The 15,349-nt window shown below is 40.0% G+C and overlaps 1 protein-coding gene across 2 annotated transcripts; it reads right to left on the bottom strand.

The window, feature by feature from the left end:
- Positions 1-5,106: 5,106 nt before the first annotated feature.
- YIPF1 (Yip1 domain family member 1) lies at positions 5,107-15,349 on the bottom strand. 2 transcript variants are annotated; one of them, XM_048861433.2, is made up of 10 exons: positions 15,196-15,349; positions 14,052-14,283; positions 10,604-10,767; positions 9,976-10,056; positions 9,733-9,820; positions 9,485-9,601; positions 8,436-8,602; positions 7,550-7,732; positions 6,398-6,492; positions 5,107-5,372 (listed from the first exon to the last, which is right to left on the bottom strand). In XM_048861433.2, exons 2-9 carry the CDS (start codon positions 14,080-14,082, stop codon positions 6,403-6,405), a joined length of 921 nt encoding a protein of 306 aa, XP_048717390.2. In that variant the 5' UTR covers positions 14,083-14,283; positions 15,196-15,349; the 3' UTR covers positions 5,107-5,372; positions 6,398-6,402. The 2 variants fall into 2 exon arrangements, with proteins under 2 accessions (XP_048717390.2, XP_048717387.2); XM_048861430.2 differs by lacking the exons at positions 14,052-14,283; positions 15,196-15,349 and adding an exon at positions 11,061-11,376.

The raw sequence follows: 15,349 nt of genomic DNA, 5'->3' as shown, positions 1-15,349 counted from the left end.
GGGCCCCCACAACCGGAAGTGACGAGGACAAGGGAGCTGAAACTACAGCCTCTGAATCGGGCAACTACCGAGCTTGCGCCGTACGGGCACGACCCGTCCCGGGACTCCCGGCGTGCCTCGCGCCCAGCTCCCCCTGCGTGACCCGCGTTAGCGCGGGTCGGCAGACCGCGTCCAGTCCGGCTGTGACTTGGGTGGGGGGCCCTGGCCCAGTCCCGGGCTGCAGAGCTTTCTTCTAGCCCGTGTGTTCTCACACACCCCGCTCATTACTCACTCCTGCCCCTGGCGCTTCCTCAATACTGCTCGTGTGGCGAGGAACTGACCGTCGCCCTGGGCTCTTTCCACAGCTGAAGGGGACACAAGAGGCTACGTTGTGAGAAGAGTAATGGGATGACCCTAAGCAACCAGAGCCGTTTGAAGGCACTGCACTGCTGTGGTTTAAAAAAAAAACAAAACTTGTGAAGACAGAGGGAAGCTGAAAGAGGAACCACAGGGGCCGGCTGTTTAAAAAAACCCGCACATATACAACACTAACACTTCAGTAAAAATGAAATCTCAAGCTCACACAGCACAGAAACTGACTTGTGATCGCCCATAATGAGATCTCATCCCATAATTGTCACAAACAACAGTAGGACAGTGGCTTCAACATGCCAATTATATTTAACATTGTTATTTAAGCTCCAACATAATACCTCTTGTTAGGCAAGGTGGTTTTGACTCTTAGGAGTTTCAGCTGGACATTAAACTTGATAATATGAACAAACATCTTGTTGCATAAATGATGTATTCATCAAACATCCAGAACAAACCATTTGGGACAGATTTTTTTCTCAGACTAGCATAAATCTAAAGCAACTTCAGTGAAATCAGTAGAGTTAATCTAAGGAACCGTAGCAGACCCCAGAATTTAGGAGCCAATTCCCCATGCGCACATACTTTTCTTAGAATAAGCAGAGACTATTACCTGGAAACATTTTAATTTTTTCTCCTGTACCTTGTTAAAAATCAAAACTAGTAAAGGAAATGGAGGACACCACAACACTTGCAATCAGTATTTTGTTCTAGGAAAACAGAGTAGGGGGGCTTCTTCCAACAAGATTTATCTGTTGTGAACTGATGCCTTATATTAACATTTAATGTACATTACACACCTGTTGCTTTTTCTAACACCCATCAACTTGCATTTTTGTGGTCTAATACGTAAGCAGAGCATCTTTCTGTTCAAGTGTGCATCAAACAACACTGTAAAGGAAAAGGAACACTGAAAGCCAGGGCCCCATATGGCCCATCGTACATCTAATCACAGATTATGGGTAAGGCGTGGGTTTTTTTTAATTTAAAGAGAAAAATCTGAACAATTCTGCACCTATTACTTTTGAATGACTTTATGAGAGCCCATTTTTTCCTCTGTAGTTAATGGCTAATTCCAGTGCATGTATGCAATGAGGAAAGCGACTATCATTCTAGCAGTATCTTATACTTAAAATACTGCAAATTTAAATCCAACAGTATTTAAATTAAGGCTGTAGGGGTATCTATTTACTGATTAGAAGAGGAAGTGTTTACAGTGCAGTATGTGAATTACACAAGGAGTGGTACAATTTATCTAGAGCAATACTTAGCACTTTACCAACTTTAATATTAATTCTTCCTCGGAACACCTGCCTCATTTCAGAAATGGGGAAAACCAAACAAAGACTGAGACACAGAAATCCTTGTAATGTATATATAGGAATAAGAAATCTTCCTTTGTCAAAGGCCACACTGACAGGAGGTGATGTTAGAACAGAGGTTCTTAACTCCTTAATTGGTCCTTAGTCGGTTAACCCATACTGTTGTTGACAAAACATAATAAAGCTACCACACACATGGGATTATTAGATTTCAAATACGGCTGTCTACCGATTAAAAAAAAACTAATCATGATTAATCGCGCTGTTGATAATAGAATACTATTTATTTATATATATTTAGAATGTTTTCTACATTTTCAAATACATTGATTTCAGTTATAATACAGAATACAAAGTGTACAGTGCTCACTTTATTTTTTTATTACAAATATTTGCACTGTAAAAAAATAGTATTTTTCAATTCACCTAATACAAGTACTGTAGTGCAATCTTTTTATCATGAAAGTTGAACTTACAAATGTAGAATGATGTAAAAAAATTAACTGCATTCAAAAATAAAACAATGTAAAACTTTAGAGCCTACATGTCTACTCGGTCCATCTTCAGCCAATCACTCAGACAAACAAGTTTGGTTACAATTTGCAAGAGATAATACTGCCCGCTTCTTGTTTACAATGTCACCTGAAAGTGAACAGGCACTCGCATGGCACTGTTGTAGCCAGCATCGCAAGAGATTTATGTGCCAGATGTGCTAAAGATTCATGTGTCCCTTCATGCTTCAACCACCATTCCAGAGGACATGCGTCCAAGCTGATGACAGGTTCTGCTTGATAACGATCCAAAGCAGAGCGGACCAACACATGTTCATTTTCATCATCTGAGGCAGATGCCACCAGCAGAAGGTTGATTTTATTTTTGGTGGTTTGGGTTCTGTAATTTCCCCAGCAGAGTATTGCTCTTTTAAAGACTTCTGAAAGCATGTTCCACACCTCTTCCCTCTCAGATCTGGGACAGCACTTCAGATTCTTAAACCTTAAGTGGAGGGCTGTAACTATTTTTAGAAATGTCACATTGGTACCTCCTTTGCCTTTTGTCAAATCTGCTGTTTGTTTTAAGAACACTTTCACATGTGCTAGGTCATCATCTGAGACTGCTATAACACGAAATATATGGCAGAATGTGGGTAAAACAGAATAGGAGACATACAATTCTCTCCCAAGGAGTTCAGTCACAAATTTAATTAACACTTTTTTTTTTTTAAAACGAGCATCTTCAGCATGGAAGCATGTCCTCTGGAACAGTGGCTGAATGTTTAGCATATCTGGCACGTAAATACCTTGCAACACCAGCTACAAAAGTGCAATGCGAATGCCTATTCTCACTTTCAGGTGACACTGTAAATAAGAAGCAGGCAGCAGTATCTCCCATAAATGTAAATAAACTTGTTTTGTCTTAGTGATTGGCTGAACAAGAAGTAGGACTGAGTGGACTTGCAGGCTCTAAAGTTTTACATTGTTTTGTTTTTGAGTCCAGTTATGCAACAAAAAACACAAAATCTACATTTGTAAGTTACACTTTCACAATAGATTGCACTACAGTACTTGTATGAGGTGAGTTGAAAAATAGTATTTCTTTTGTTTATCATTTTTACAGTGCAAATATTTGTAATAAAAATATAAAGTGAGTACTGTACACGTATTCTGTGTTGTAATAGATATCAATATATTTGAAAATGTAGAAAAACATCCAAACATATTTAAATAAAGGGTATTCTATTAAGTGCGATTAATTTTTTTTAATCACAATTAATTTTTTGAGTTAAATAGTGTGAGTTAATTGCGATTGACAGCCCTCATTTTAAATAACCTCTGGAGTTCGTTATAGGTGAAGCTGGTAGCGTCACCTATAGGCAAGGCTGCCTGCCATTACCCATTTACAAGCGTTGGTAGTTGTTTATAATAGAGTTGAGTGAATAATGGATTTTTCAGTGTGGTAGCTGAACTGAAAAACAAAAAGTTTCAATCTGAGTTTTCATTTTTTTCCTCACCAACAACTGAAAATTTCATTCAGATTGACTTGAATTGACGTTTTGGAAAGAAATGTCACTTCTACTCAACTTTTTAAAAGTCTCCATCCTCCCCCTCTTTTTTAAATTCAGTCAAAAATAATTGCTGAATTCACAAATAAATTGGATTGCCTAGAAACTACGTGTTTTGGCACATTCACTATTTGCTGAACAAATTTGAGCTAGCTCTAGCTTATAACTTACCAAACTGTTTAGACTCAAGTTTCTCACGTTGAGTATGGGCGCCCCCTCCCCTTTAAGTTTAAAGCACTTTAATGCCTTAGAGCAGGTACTTGAAATTTGGAAGGGAGGTCATGCTGATGCCAGAAGTGTGCTTTTTGCAGTCGTTGTGAAAGTTCCCAAACTTGGCCAAGCTGTAAACCTTCAAAAATCTGAGTGCCTAACCTGAGTTACCTGGTTTCAAATTTACTGAAGTGCTTAATGCTCATAATTGCAACTGAAGTCAAGAAACGTGTTTTGAACACATGAACTGCTATAAAAATAAGTATTCAGGAAAAAATTAGAGCTTAGGTATTTTAAATTGGGAACCTGAAGATAGGGAACACTTGACAATTCTGGCTTTATACTCTGGCTCAACTCTGCATCTGTAAAATAGGGACAATATTACCACTTAATCTCAGAGAGGCATACAAGGCATTCTGTGGGTATGTCTCTACTTCAATCTGGAGGTATAATTTCCATCTTGAGAGACATACCGATGCCAGCTCTCATCAAGCTAGTACACTATGAACAGAAATACAGCCACAGTGGCACGAGCGGCTACCCCTCCAAGATGATAGCCACCTGCAGGTGTGTCTAACTCCTCGAGCCACGGCAGCTACATTCTTATTTTTATCATGGGTATATCTCCTCAAACCAGAAGTTTCACCTCAGTCTCAAAAGACAGCTATACCCACTATGGTGAGAGAAACCCCCATGATGAAATTATTAATTTTATATTCAACGTGGGGCTTGGATTGTGTGCATTAAATAATGAAATGTGAGGGATAAAAATAAATAGTGAAAGTAACCGTTTGCTGAGTTCACTGAATGAGGCAGAGGTCCTGTGGAAAATTGTCACTAATTACACAATCACATACTATCAATGCATACACACAAGGGGGCCAAATAAAGGTTGCATGGGAAACCTTAAGTCTGGCAGCAAACGCTTGATGTGCAACCTTAAAATGATCTTTTAAAACAAAGCACATTTTTAAAAAGTGTGATTTAAAACTAACTCAGCAAAATTCTCTCCTCCATCCTAGTTTGTAATTTAGTCTTGTAAAATGAAATTATCTGAAATATGAAAAATCCCAATAGACTGACAGAAGTGAAATTGTACAAGCTCTTCAGAAAAAAGTTCATTAACAAACATCTCTCACCTGTGAAAGAACTAAAATTCAAAACCACCCTCAGGAGCATTTTATTCTGAGATATACACTGCAATGAGTGCAAGGTATGCAGAAATTAAGAAAAAAGAAAATCCCTGTACAAGGAATAAGATCAACAGTATTAGAAGTCTAGTAGCGTTCTGATGAGCATTTAGATGTCCATGAGTCATGTAACTGTACTGGCTCTTCCTTCTTTTTCAGTTTTTGCAATTTCCATTTTCTTCAGTGAAAAAATATCTAAAATAAAATTACTGTACAGATGGGGAATACAGGCATTGTAATCTGAAAAACAGAGAAGTAGGACCAATCAATATGAAAATTCTCCACAGACAAGAGATTAAAGAGTGTACATGCATTTGTGTCTAAAAAGGGTTCTGCCGTACCATTGCAGAATTCAATTAGCCACTGGGATAAATTACTTTTTGGAGGAACGTAAAATCTTCAGTTTATTCATTATCGATAATCATGGTAAGTAAGGGTAATTAGATTGCGCCTGATCTTTGCTAGGATTAACTGGTTACACTGAAAAGAAGTCTAAGAACAAGTGGCTAATCAATAAGTACTAATAATGCTCTACTAATTTTCACACACACACCCCTACCCCCCTTTGGTCTTCAGCCTTCCATGGACCAGCTCCTATGGCATCGGCAGTATCCCTGGCTATCAGGAAGCAAGAATTCACACCATCCCACACAAGGAATTCAGTCCATATGCCTCAGATACCAAGAGAAACATGTTCAGAGAGAACACCAATCTCCCTATATAGAGAAGCTGGTGCTTTGAAAACTATCATGTAGAAGTTAGGTTAGACATTCCCCTATCTTCTGATTTGAATGACAATGAAACAAAGGTACAATTTATTATCCCTTAATTTTTATTTTATTTTTTTTTTAAAGAATTTGGTTTGCACAATATGTATTTACTTTTAAATAACCTCTATTAGCCCTTCAGCAAGTACATAGTTTTTCCCCAACTTAAAACTCTTAGCAGAAATAAATATTTATTAAGTAGAATTTTTTTTTTGGTAATATTTGTTTACTGAGGGTAAACATCAAGAAAAGGTAAAGCATCTAAGGAAGAGTTATTTTGAAAGCCATAATATATATTAAAAGGGGAAATTATTGAATACTGAATGGTATATGTGTACAGATCAGCACAACATTTCTAATAAGACCCACAGACTCTTTCCAACTTATGTGCAGTAACACAAGTTCAGCAAAAATGGCCCCAGACATTTGTCTTCCTAATATTGGTAAGATTTTTGAAAAAAGTGACTATAGAGATGAAAATTTAGATTTGATTCTTACCTTATTTACTGAGTCTTTGTTGCTACTATTGTTCCATTTTGAGCAGCTGCAGTAGGTATAAGAACATTCAGGTCAGGAGCATCAAAAAAGTATACCTACATTATTAGATGGGAGTAGGAGTGAGAGTTAGAAACAAGACACAACTTCACCTTGAAATGTTCATTTTCACAAGTTATATTTTACGCAGATACAGTTTTAGCATTTAGGCAAATTTTAGCTCTTTTCAAAAAGTCACACATTGTTAATTCAAAGGGTTTCTGTGGAAGGATCTTGATGTCAGTTTATTTGGTTGCTTGTAATTTTACTGTTGGAGAAGAAAAGAAAAATACCCACCACACAGAAGCCCCATTGAACTTCCGCTGGAGATTGCCGGTGAAATCCTGGCCCCTCTGAAGTCAATGGCAAAACTCCTATTGACTTCATTGGAGCCAGGATTATGACCTCCATACGTTGTAATTTGCATTGTACTGAATTTATGTACTTTGGAAGGCTAAAGGGTTTAACAGACCTTCTTGGGTTTGAACCTGTGGTGCAAAGAATCTAGCTATTTCAAACCTGAAGTTTGGATGATGCCTCCTCAGCTTTGTACAAAAGGGGGAACAAAACTAGAAGTAGTTTATGTTCTCTTCATTACACTTAGCACTAGGTTTTCCTGTTATTCTACTGGAGCTAGTTAGTTTACAGAGATAGCAAGTTTTTATCTTACACATAAATAGAAAACACTATATACACTGAACATTTTATCATCTTTAAAAGAATAACCTTTATACTTACCTGAATTAGATGTTAATTGCATATGATACAGATTAATGCTTTAAAAGGTTGCTGTCATAAATGCAAGGGATACTTAAGACTGCTATATGAGGAACAATTTATGCTAAAAATGTAACCATCATTGCTACTTTTATGTAGAAACTCTAGGAGAGAGATCTACAAAACATTTTGTGCTATGTTTGAATATTCATGCTTGTCACATGTATTGAGTTTTTTTTAGAACAACATCCTTATGTTTATGCTTTGCAATTATCAAGAGATCTGCTAAAACAAAAAGCTCCACAAACCCCCTTGATTTTAATATAAAGCGGTTATTGTACAGATTGATTTAATGCAAATAATATATATCTTAGATGCTAAGAAAGAACATTATCATACCAAACAACCAATAGCAAGCAGGGCATGAAGTAGTACAACAGTCACCATAGTAGCCAGTGCAATCCTTCGGTTATCGTCTCTAACAGCAGGCCAAAATGTCATTACTAAAACTGACCCCGAAAGGCACAGAGCAAACATTACCAAGATCCATCGTACAGCTTTTTGTGGAATAATCCACAAAATCTGTTTAAAAAAAGAGAGAGAGAAAAGGCCTTATTAAATATCAAGATATATTTATTTAAGTCACTATTTATAGCATAACAGCTCCATATATCACATCCATTCACCAGAACTGTTAGCAGGTACTATTCACGCTTCATTTGGAACCAAAACATAAAGGCTTCTATCACCCAAGCTAAGAGGAGACTCTCCATTAGCTGTATCAGTACCAAGGTTTACTAGCTGGAACCAATGAAATAACTGTAACAAATAAGAACTAAAGATTACAGTGAGAGCACTTCAATAAGAGTTCCACTGGTTTGAAAGAATTTCCCAGTCCCTGAGATATTCTCTAAAATGAAGAATTCTAGTGTAAGTGGTAAAAATCTGTTGACATTTTTTAGGTTGCCAACTCTATGTCCTGTAGGCTGCAGCCACTGAAGGAACACATTACACAGATAAGCCGGTCTAGTATTCCATCTAACAGAGATAAATGGCATAAATACACAATAGGCAGCCTGTTACATAATTTAAGGAGTTAGAGTACTCATGTCTCACAGGATACACATATGAATGTCATGTACTTTCCAACCAATCTTTTCATTTGGAAGGTAAAAACATATACCAGCCAACATAGCCACGTAAACTTTCCATTCAGACAACATTTAATAAAAATTCTTGAGATGTTTCAGAATACATTGGACGATGCTCTTTAGGCCATACTTACAGCTGTTGGAATATAAATAAAGAGTGAATAGCCATAGACACACACTATCTCAAGAAACGAGTAGGAGACGATGCTCATAACTTTGCTATTTCTCCACATAAGGAATCCCCAGAGAGCCAGAGGAACCAGCCAAGCATAAGCATAGATAGCTGTTGCAGCTATGGACACTGTAAAGAGACATTAAAGAGATTTAGTAACACTAAACACCATCATTAATTGAATTTTTTGTTTCAAATTAAAGTGCTACTAGGAACAACTAAGATTACTTTAAGGAACAATGGCAACTTTTGCATTTCTGTCTTTTTTTTTTGTTCTTCTTTTTCTTTTTAAAAAGTCTACCACTATTATAAATTAGTGCTTAAGATTATAGGGGAAAGGTTTTTTTTCCTGTTTTCAGTGTTTTTATTTTGACTATATAAAAATGACATCAGTTTCAGTATTTTCTGTGGGTACTCAATTTGCCATTTGTGTGGAACCATGGAAAGAAAAACCCACTTAAAAAAATAGAAAAAGAATATTAAGGACCACAAAAACTGGGAGGAGAGCTCAGGAGGTGTAATATCTGAAGCTACTTTTAACTCATTTATTTTAAATTGACAATATACCTTTAAATATGTCATGCATTTAAAAACAAGTGTTCTTTTATAGGTATTGCATTCTCTTTCACAATATAAATGAGAGCCAAAGGACAGGCAATTGCTTACCCACTCTCTAACTTCATTAGAGCAACTCATAATGATTAAGCTTTCTTTACTGATTTTGTATCCCATCATGAAGTAGGAACTTCAAGCCTTTTGTTAAGTGGACTGAGTGATTATTACTGTATGATCTGCTGAAATTCTATTTAACTTCTTACATGAACACTATCTATCAAGAGATGTCTATACACCTACAACTTTAATTATTTTTGCATCTCTCCGGAAGTGGAAAGAGACCGTTATCAAAAAGTTAAGATAAAGCAAAGCTATGACTTCTACATACAGATTTGTTTAAAAAAAAAAAAACAACCCTAAGAGATAAGGAAACAAGAATGAGAACTACTTACACACCTTTTCTGAACTCAGGCACATACCGATATGCAGGTTTACCCAGATGGATGAAGAAATTTGAAAGATTACCACTAATAGCAATGGCAAAGACTAATGTGGCACATATCCAAAATGGACCTTAAATGGAAACAAATCAATTTAACAACAAGGTAGTTCTACTGCACCCCACCCTTGTACTAATTTTAACAAAAGAATGAATTTCAGTAATGTAGCTATTAAATAAGGTTAATGTTACAATTGGTACACACCATAAAGATCTGGATTGCTGCGTATATATAGTCTTACAAAGTTTTTTCCTGGTATTGGGAAAACCGAGCCTTTTATTCTGTCTAGGACCTAGGAAAAAAATACAATCATGTTACTGAAAACGAGAAAATGCACTATGAAATAACTATAAAGCATCTATAAATATTAGTCCACAGTTAAAACTGTTAAACCGCTGTAATTCCCTTTGTGTGAAGTAAGAACTAATATGAAGAACAATTACAAACCTGATATGTATCCACATCAAAGAAAGTCTGGTAGTATTCAAATGTCCAGAAGGGGGCACTTTTCTTCTGTCCTGCAAGTAACTTGTAAATAGGAAAGATAATTCAATAGAAATTATTACAATCATCCAATTTATTTAGTAAGTCATTTAATGCCCAGTAATATTACTTACACCATAGTTAGAAATAATTCTCTTACTTCCCATTATTCTCTCTCTTTCTTTCTCTGGTATTTGTTAACAGCAGAAGATATTTTCTATGGGGTTGCATATTCTAGATGTGCAAATAGTTTTGAGATTCCTACCTCCTTTTTGGTTAGGAGGTTTACAAGTAATATAACTTCCATTAATAATTAAGTGTCTTGTTCAACTAGCCTTTCAAGTCTAAAAACCTCAACCCCACCCCTTATGCTGAATTACCACCAAGTCTCTTGAAGTCAACTACATCTGAGCTTCTTCCAGTCGCCACCTTATAATAGGTGTAAGTGGGAATTAAAGTATGTACTTCCATCAGAACTGAAAGAACCACCAAAGAAGTTCCCTGCTCCTTCCTGATAAAAAAGTGTTGACTGTTGTAAAAGGTATTTAGATACTTCATGTTGATGGGGGCATTATAAATGTGTTATTATTACCTCAGTTTTATCTGAGTCATCAGTCCCCAGTAACTCATCATCCTCCTCTCTCCTAGAGTCTTGCAGAAGGCCATACTGATTCTTGGGGTTTTCACTAGGCTCATCAATACTTATTGTGGTGGCATCTGGGTTTCCTGCCAGCAAGTTAGCTGCATCATCAAATTCTGAAAATAAGCACATTACAACAAAGGTGATTTTCAAGGTTAAAAAAAAAAAAAAAAAAGCTTCATTTTAAGACTGATATATCATCAATCCTTAGGCCTTGTCTACACTGAAGTTTAGTTGATGCAAGTTACACCAACAATCCAAAACCACTATAATTACATTGCTTGTGTATGTTCACACAACACTCCTTCTGTCAGTGGCGCGCATCCCTAGTTGATGCTCTAGGGACTGACAGAGAGATCGAGAGAGAGCAGTACACTGTGGGTACCTATCCCACTGTGCTATTCGCTACCTGCTGCAGCTAGGAGTTGTGGGAAGACAGAGTGGATTGCAGTGCAACATGGGTGTGGGCTCAACAGCCCATGATGCAGTTTTTTCTGTCCCATCATTCCATGGGCTTCTGATTGCGTTTCACACCATTTTTCAACAGCCCCTGCAGAGTAATTAGGCATTTCAACATTTCCGTTTGCTCCTCCATCACTTTTATCATCCACTTCTGGCCGATTAAAATTGCTCCTGGCTCTCCCTCCTGTCCTGCGTATTATATAATTTTCATTTACAGTCTCTCTCGACGCCTTGTGTTCTTGTTTTTCGGTGTCTAAGGATTGGAGCACCTCTCAAAACGGGTCTTTCTTGCTCCTCCTCACCCACTTCGCCAGTGCATAGGGGGTTCTCCTGAAGGCGTCTACAGAAGCGCAAGAAACAATACACAGAAGCATGATTGTTAGTGCACTCACAGCATCGAATCATGACAGCATCATATCATGATAGTAAAATACAGCTCTTTTAAAATACAAATCAGTTTCTCACTGTCCCTTGGCAAGAACATAGCTAAGGGAACACCCTAAACATGGTGAGTTCAGCCGGGGCGAGGGTGAAAGGGGGGACAAAAGATAGGGCAAAGGATCTAGGTGTTTTTTTAAGGGGATCACTGCAAATGACTAGGGACAAAATTGTAAATTCTGCCACCATTTTCTACAGGAGTGGGGGGGTCACTGAAACCAATATCTCACTCCTGAAAGCAAGCAAGAACGCACGGGTAAATCTCCTGCAGGCATGCGGCTTCAGACCTGCTCCCTATGCTGGTTGCCTGTTTGACAATTAGAGTGGGAAAGTTTCTTACAATGGGGGAAGGAATAAAGCAGCTCTGCCAAGGAACCTTCAGCAGAGGATTGGTGAGTACCTCCAGGAAAGTTTCCCAGAGATCTCGCTGGAGGATTCTCATGAAATCTTAGTGTGCATTAACACATGGATCCGCCCTACTGTGTAGCTGCACAGGGGAATGTGAAGCACACACAGACACAGCTAGTTGTGTATATTTCTATCCCTTAACTCACTTCTAGCATACAACAAAGCAAAGGACAGCTATACCTCATATAGCTGAGCAGCATCAACTCAGAAAGATCACTTACCAGAGCTCCTCTTTCCTGCATCATGTGTGCCAGAGATGGAGTGGTGGGACTGGCTCGAACTCTCCTGGGTCAAGAAGAGGTCCTGGCCTGCCACTGTACAGGACAGCCCGTCACCTTTCACATCTCATCCTCCAACTCAACCTCCTTGTTCACCACTTCATTTTCAGGGTTGAATCCAGTCTGATGTCTCCAGCCCCCCCGAAGTGTCCATGGGGCTCTTGGTGATGCAGGTGGGTTCGCCGCCGAGGATGGCATCCAGCTCCCTATAGAAGCAGGTCTTCAGTGCAGCATCTGAGCAACGGTTTGATTCCCTTGCCTTTTGGTACATCTGCCTCAGCTCCTTTATCTTTGCACGGCACTGATGTGTGTCTCGTTTGTAGCCCTTATCCAACATGCCACAAAGTTCCTATGGCTTGAGTGCAGCTGGGACTGCACAGCCTCCTCTCCCCACAGCGCCAGCAGATCCAACAACTCAAGTGTGCTCCAAGCGGGAAAGTGTTTGCTGCGTGGAGCCACCATGGTCAGCTGCGAATATGCGATGTGAGCTCTCCATGACAAGCAAACAGGAAGTGGAATTTCAAAAATTCCCAGACTTTTAAAGGGGGAGATGCAGACACTTGTGTATCTGGGTACAAGGCAGTGGGGTTTGAACTGCTGACCAGAGCAGTCAGGATGGGCACTGTGGAACACCTCCTGGAGGCCATTTACAGTGACATAACCAAGCGCAGTGACTACACTGACAATTTTATTGTTAAAACTTTTGTCGCTCAGGGGTGTGAAAAAACACGTCCCCCCGAACAACAAAAGTTTTAACGATGAAAAGCACTGGTGTGGACAGCACTTCGTCAGTGGGAGCCATGCTCCTGGCGACAAAGCTATCACCCCTCGGTGCAGATGGTTTTATTTTGTCGCTGGGAGAGCGCTCTCCCAGAGATAAAAAGCGGCTACACAGCGCACCTTACAACAGCGCAGCTGCAGAGCCGCACCATTGTAAGATATGCGGTGTATACCTAGCCTTTGTCAAGACAACTTTGTTTCTACACCTCTTGCTGAGGTGGTTTTATTTTGTTGGCAAAACAAGAGAGTTTGTTGGTGGAAGGAGCACTGTAGTGTATAAACCTCCACTGTTTTGTCGATGAAAACTGACTTTTGTCCACAAAACTCTGTAGTGTAGACAAGGCCTTAGGGTTCATGTTACTAGCGTGGGCATGCCAAGTGTGAATGGTTTCCTAAAGCCTCAACTAGCTCAGGTTAAGCTGGGTGCTCGTTCAGTTAATGGAGTGCTGTGCCTTCTCTCCAACTAGTCTGCCTTCTGTGTGCTAACTATATATCACAGACTTAGCTCCCCATCCTTCAGTCAGAGTCACTGGACAGACCTTTATATCCACAACCAGTCAAGTGGGGCCCTGCACTGGTGCAGGCAGCTGCCTGTGCAGAACTGATTTATGATTAGACAGCCTTAGTCCTCAAAGATATCTGCTTTAGAAATAACTTTATCTTTAAAAATAAGTTTGACACTATGTCCATTTTAAGGTCTGATCCTATGTATAGGTGAGAACGTTCTCATCTCTGCACCCACTGAGCCAGTTCTGCTCAGCTTCAGCTCCGAATTTACATGAGTATAACCAATGTTTTCAGTCAAGATAGAAATAACATTTAATCGCCTAAGTTCTTTGAGATGCTCATCTAAAAAGATGCTATGCAAGAGTGAAACAGTTAAAGACATTATTTGTGTAAACTTGTGTTACTTAAACTCACATTCACAGGGAACCAAAGCAAAGGCTGCAAGCACTTTAAAAGAATCAATTACTGTCACTTGTTCATTTTTCTTAACATGAAAGTTTTGGCCCAAGTGTAATTTGACAATTTACCTTGAAACTTTAAATCATCCACAGTCGCCATTCATTCACTAGGCTCTAGAATGAGTATTCAGAGCTTTAAAATATCTGAATAGCAGATCAAAAGTTAAACATCTAAAATGAAAAATAAGTGACTGAAAATATTTTTTAAATGCAGTTTTTCTCTCACTACATTGATGAAACAGGTATTTGTAGCTTCCCGCTCTCTTCAGCATGAATAGTATAGGTAGGGTATTAAGATTTCCTGCAAAAACATAGAAGTTTAGATATTACAATGTCATTATACTCAGGCATATAAGGAGATTTAAAACTAGTTCTGATGTTTGTGGTAATGAAGATCCAATACCACAGAGTAAGGGTTTATCCCTAACATCCTGTCCAAATACCACTTTGGCTAGTTACAGTTTCCTTTCTTTTCCTCCTACTGTAGTTAATATTAATGTGATATTCTTCATTTCTTGTCCTAACCTGTTGTACAATGTTCCTGTGCACAGTTAGTCAGTTTCACCCCAGAAAAGGTGTATTTCCATAGTGGGCACATATATTTCAGCTACCTCATAGGAGTGTTATAGAGTGCAATTCATTTCTGGAGTACGTATGCAGACGCTCAACTAAGAAATATAGAAATTATTGAACAGCTGGAGGGGGACACTCAGGGGGCAGTTTCCATCCTTCCCAAGGGTCCCTGCATCTTCAGGCTGGCCCTAAGCCACGAGCAGCAGCCAGGGCTGCAGGGACAGACAGGCAGCTCCCACGGGAGGCTCGGGACTGGTCATAGTCCCTCCTGGGCTCGTCACACACGGGGGACGTATTGTCCGTTCGCTCTACGTCAGGTGGGGGTGAGTCTGGCAAGGATCCCGGAACATCTCCGGGGAGCGGCTCCTCCGTGCGGGAGACAAAGGGCGGGGGGGGGGAGGGAGGGAGGAGACGGGGGTAGCTCCCCTACTAGCATCCCCCCGAAATGCACCCGCCGGGGGAGGCGAGGAAGGACCCGGGCACAGGGGAAAGGGAGGAGCACCTGGACCCCCAGCCCAGCCCGCCGCCCCGGGACCCGGCCTTTGCCCCCCGCCGCCCCGGCCCGGGCCTGCCCTGCACGCGCCAGCCGGGGGAGGCTCTCCGCGGCCCGCAAGAAGCCGGTCCGGGCCAGGGCTCTCACCTGGCGGGGCCGAGCGGCTCGTGAGGCGGCGGCGGCCTCCAAGAGCTCGGCCGGGCGTTGAGAAGAGAAGCGGAAGGAACCAAGGCCACCGCGACCGAGCTGTGTTGCCGGAAGCGAGAAACTGACGGCTGGCCTCGCTCCGCCCTGTGACAGA

The sequence above is a fragment of the Caretta caretta genome, chromosome 8, assembly GCF_965140235.1.
Source record: "Caretta caretta isolate rCarCar2 chromosome 8, rCarCar1.hap1, whole genome shotgun sequence".
NCBI classification, from domain to species: domain Eukaryota; kingdom Metazoa; phylum Chordata; order Testudines; family Cheloniidae; genus Caretta; species Caretta caretta.
This window is presented reverse-complemented; position numbering and strand designations above follow the sequence as displayed.

Excerpts from the sequence above, each read along its gene's own strand:
- YIPF1 (XM_048861430.2), bottom strand. The coding sequence starts at position 11,220 with ATGCCTAATTACTCTGCAGGGGCTGTTGAAAAATGGTGTGAAACGCAA. Across the intron at positions 10,768-11,060 it reads ACAACTCCTAGCTGCAGCAG|AATTTGATGATGCAGCTAAC; the intron begins GTAGCGAATAGC and ends GCTTATTTTCAG. Across the intron at positions 6,493-7,549 it reads TGCTTGCTATTGGTTGTTTG|GTATACTTTTTTGATGCTCC; the intron begins GTATGATAATGT and ends CTAATAATGTAG.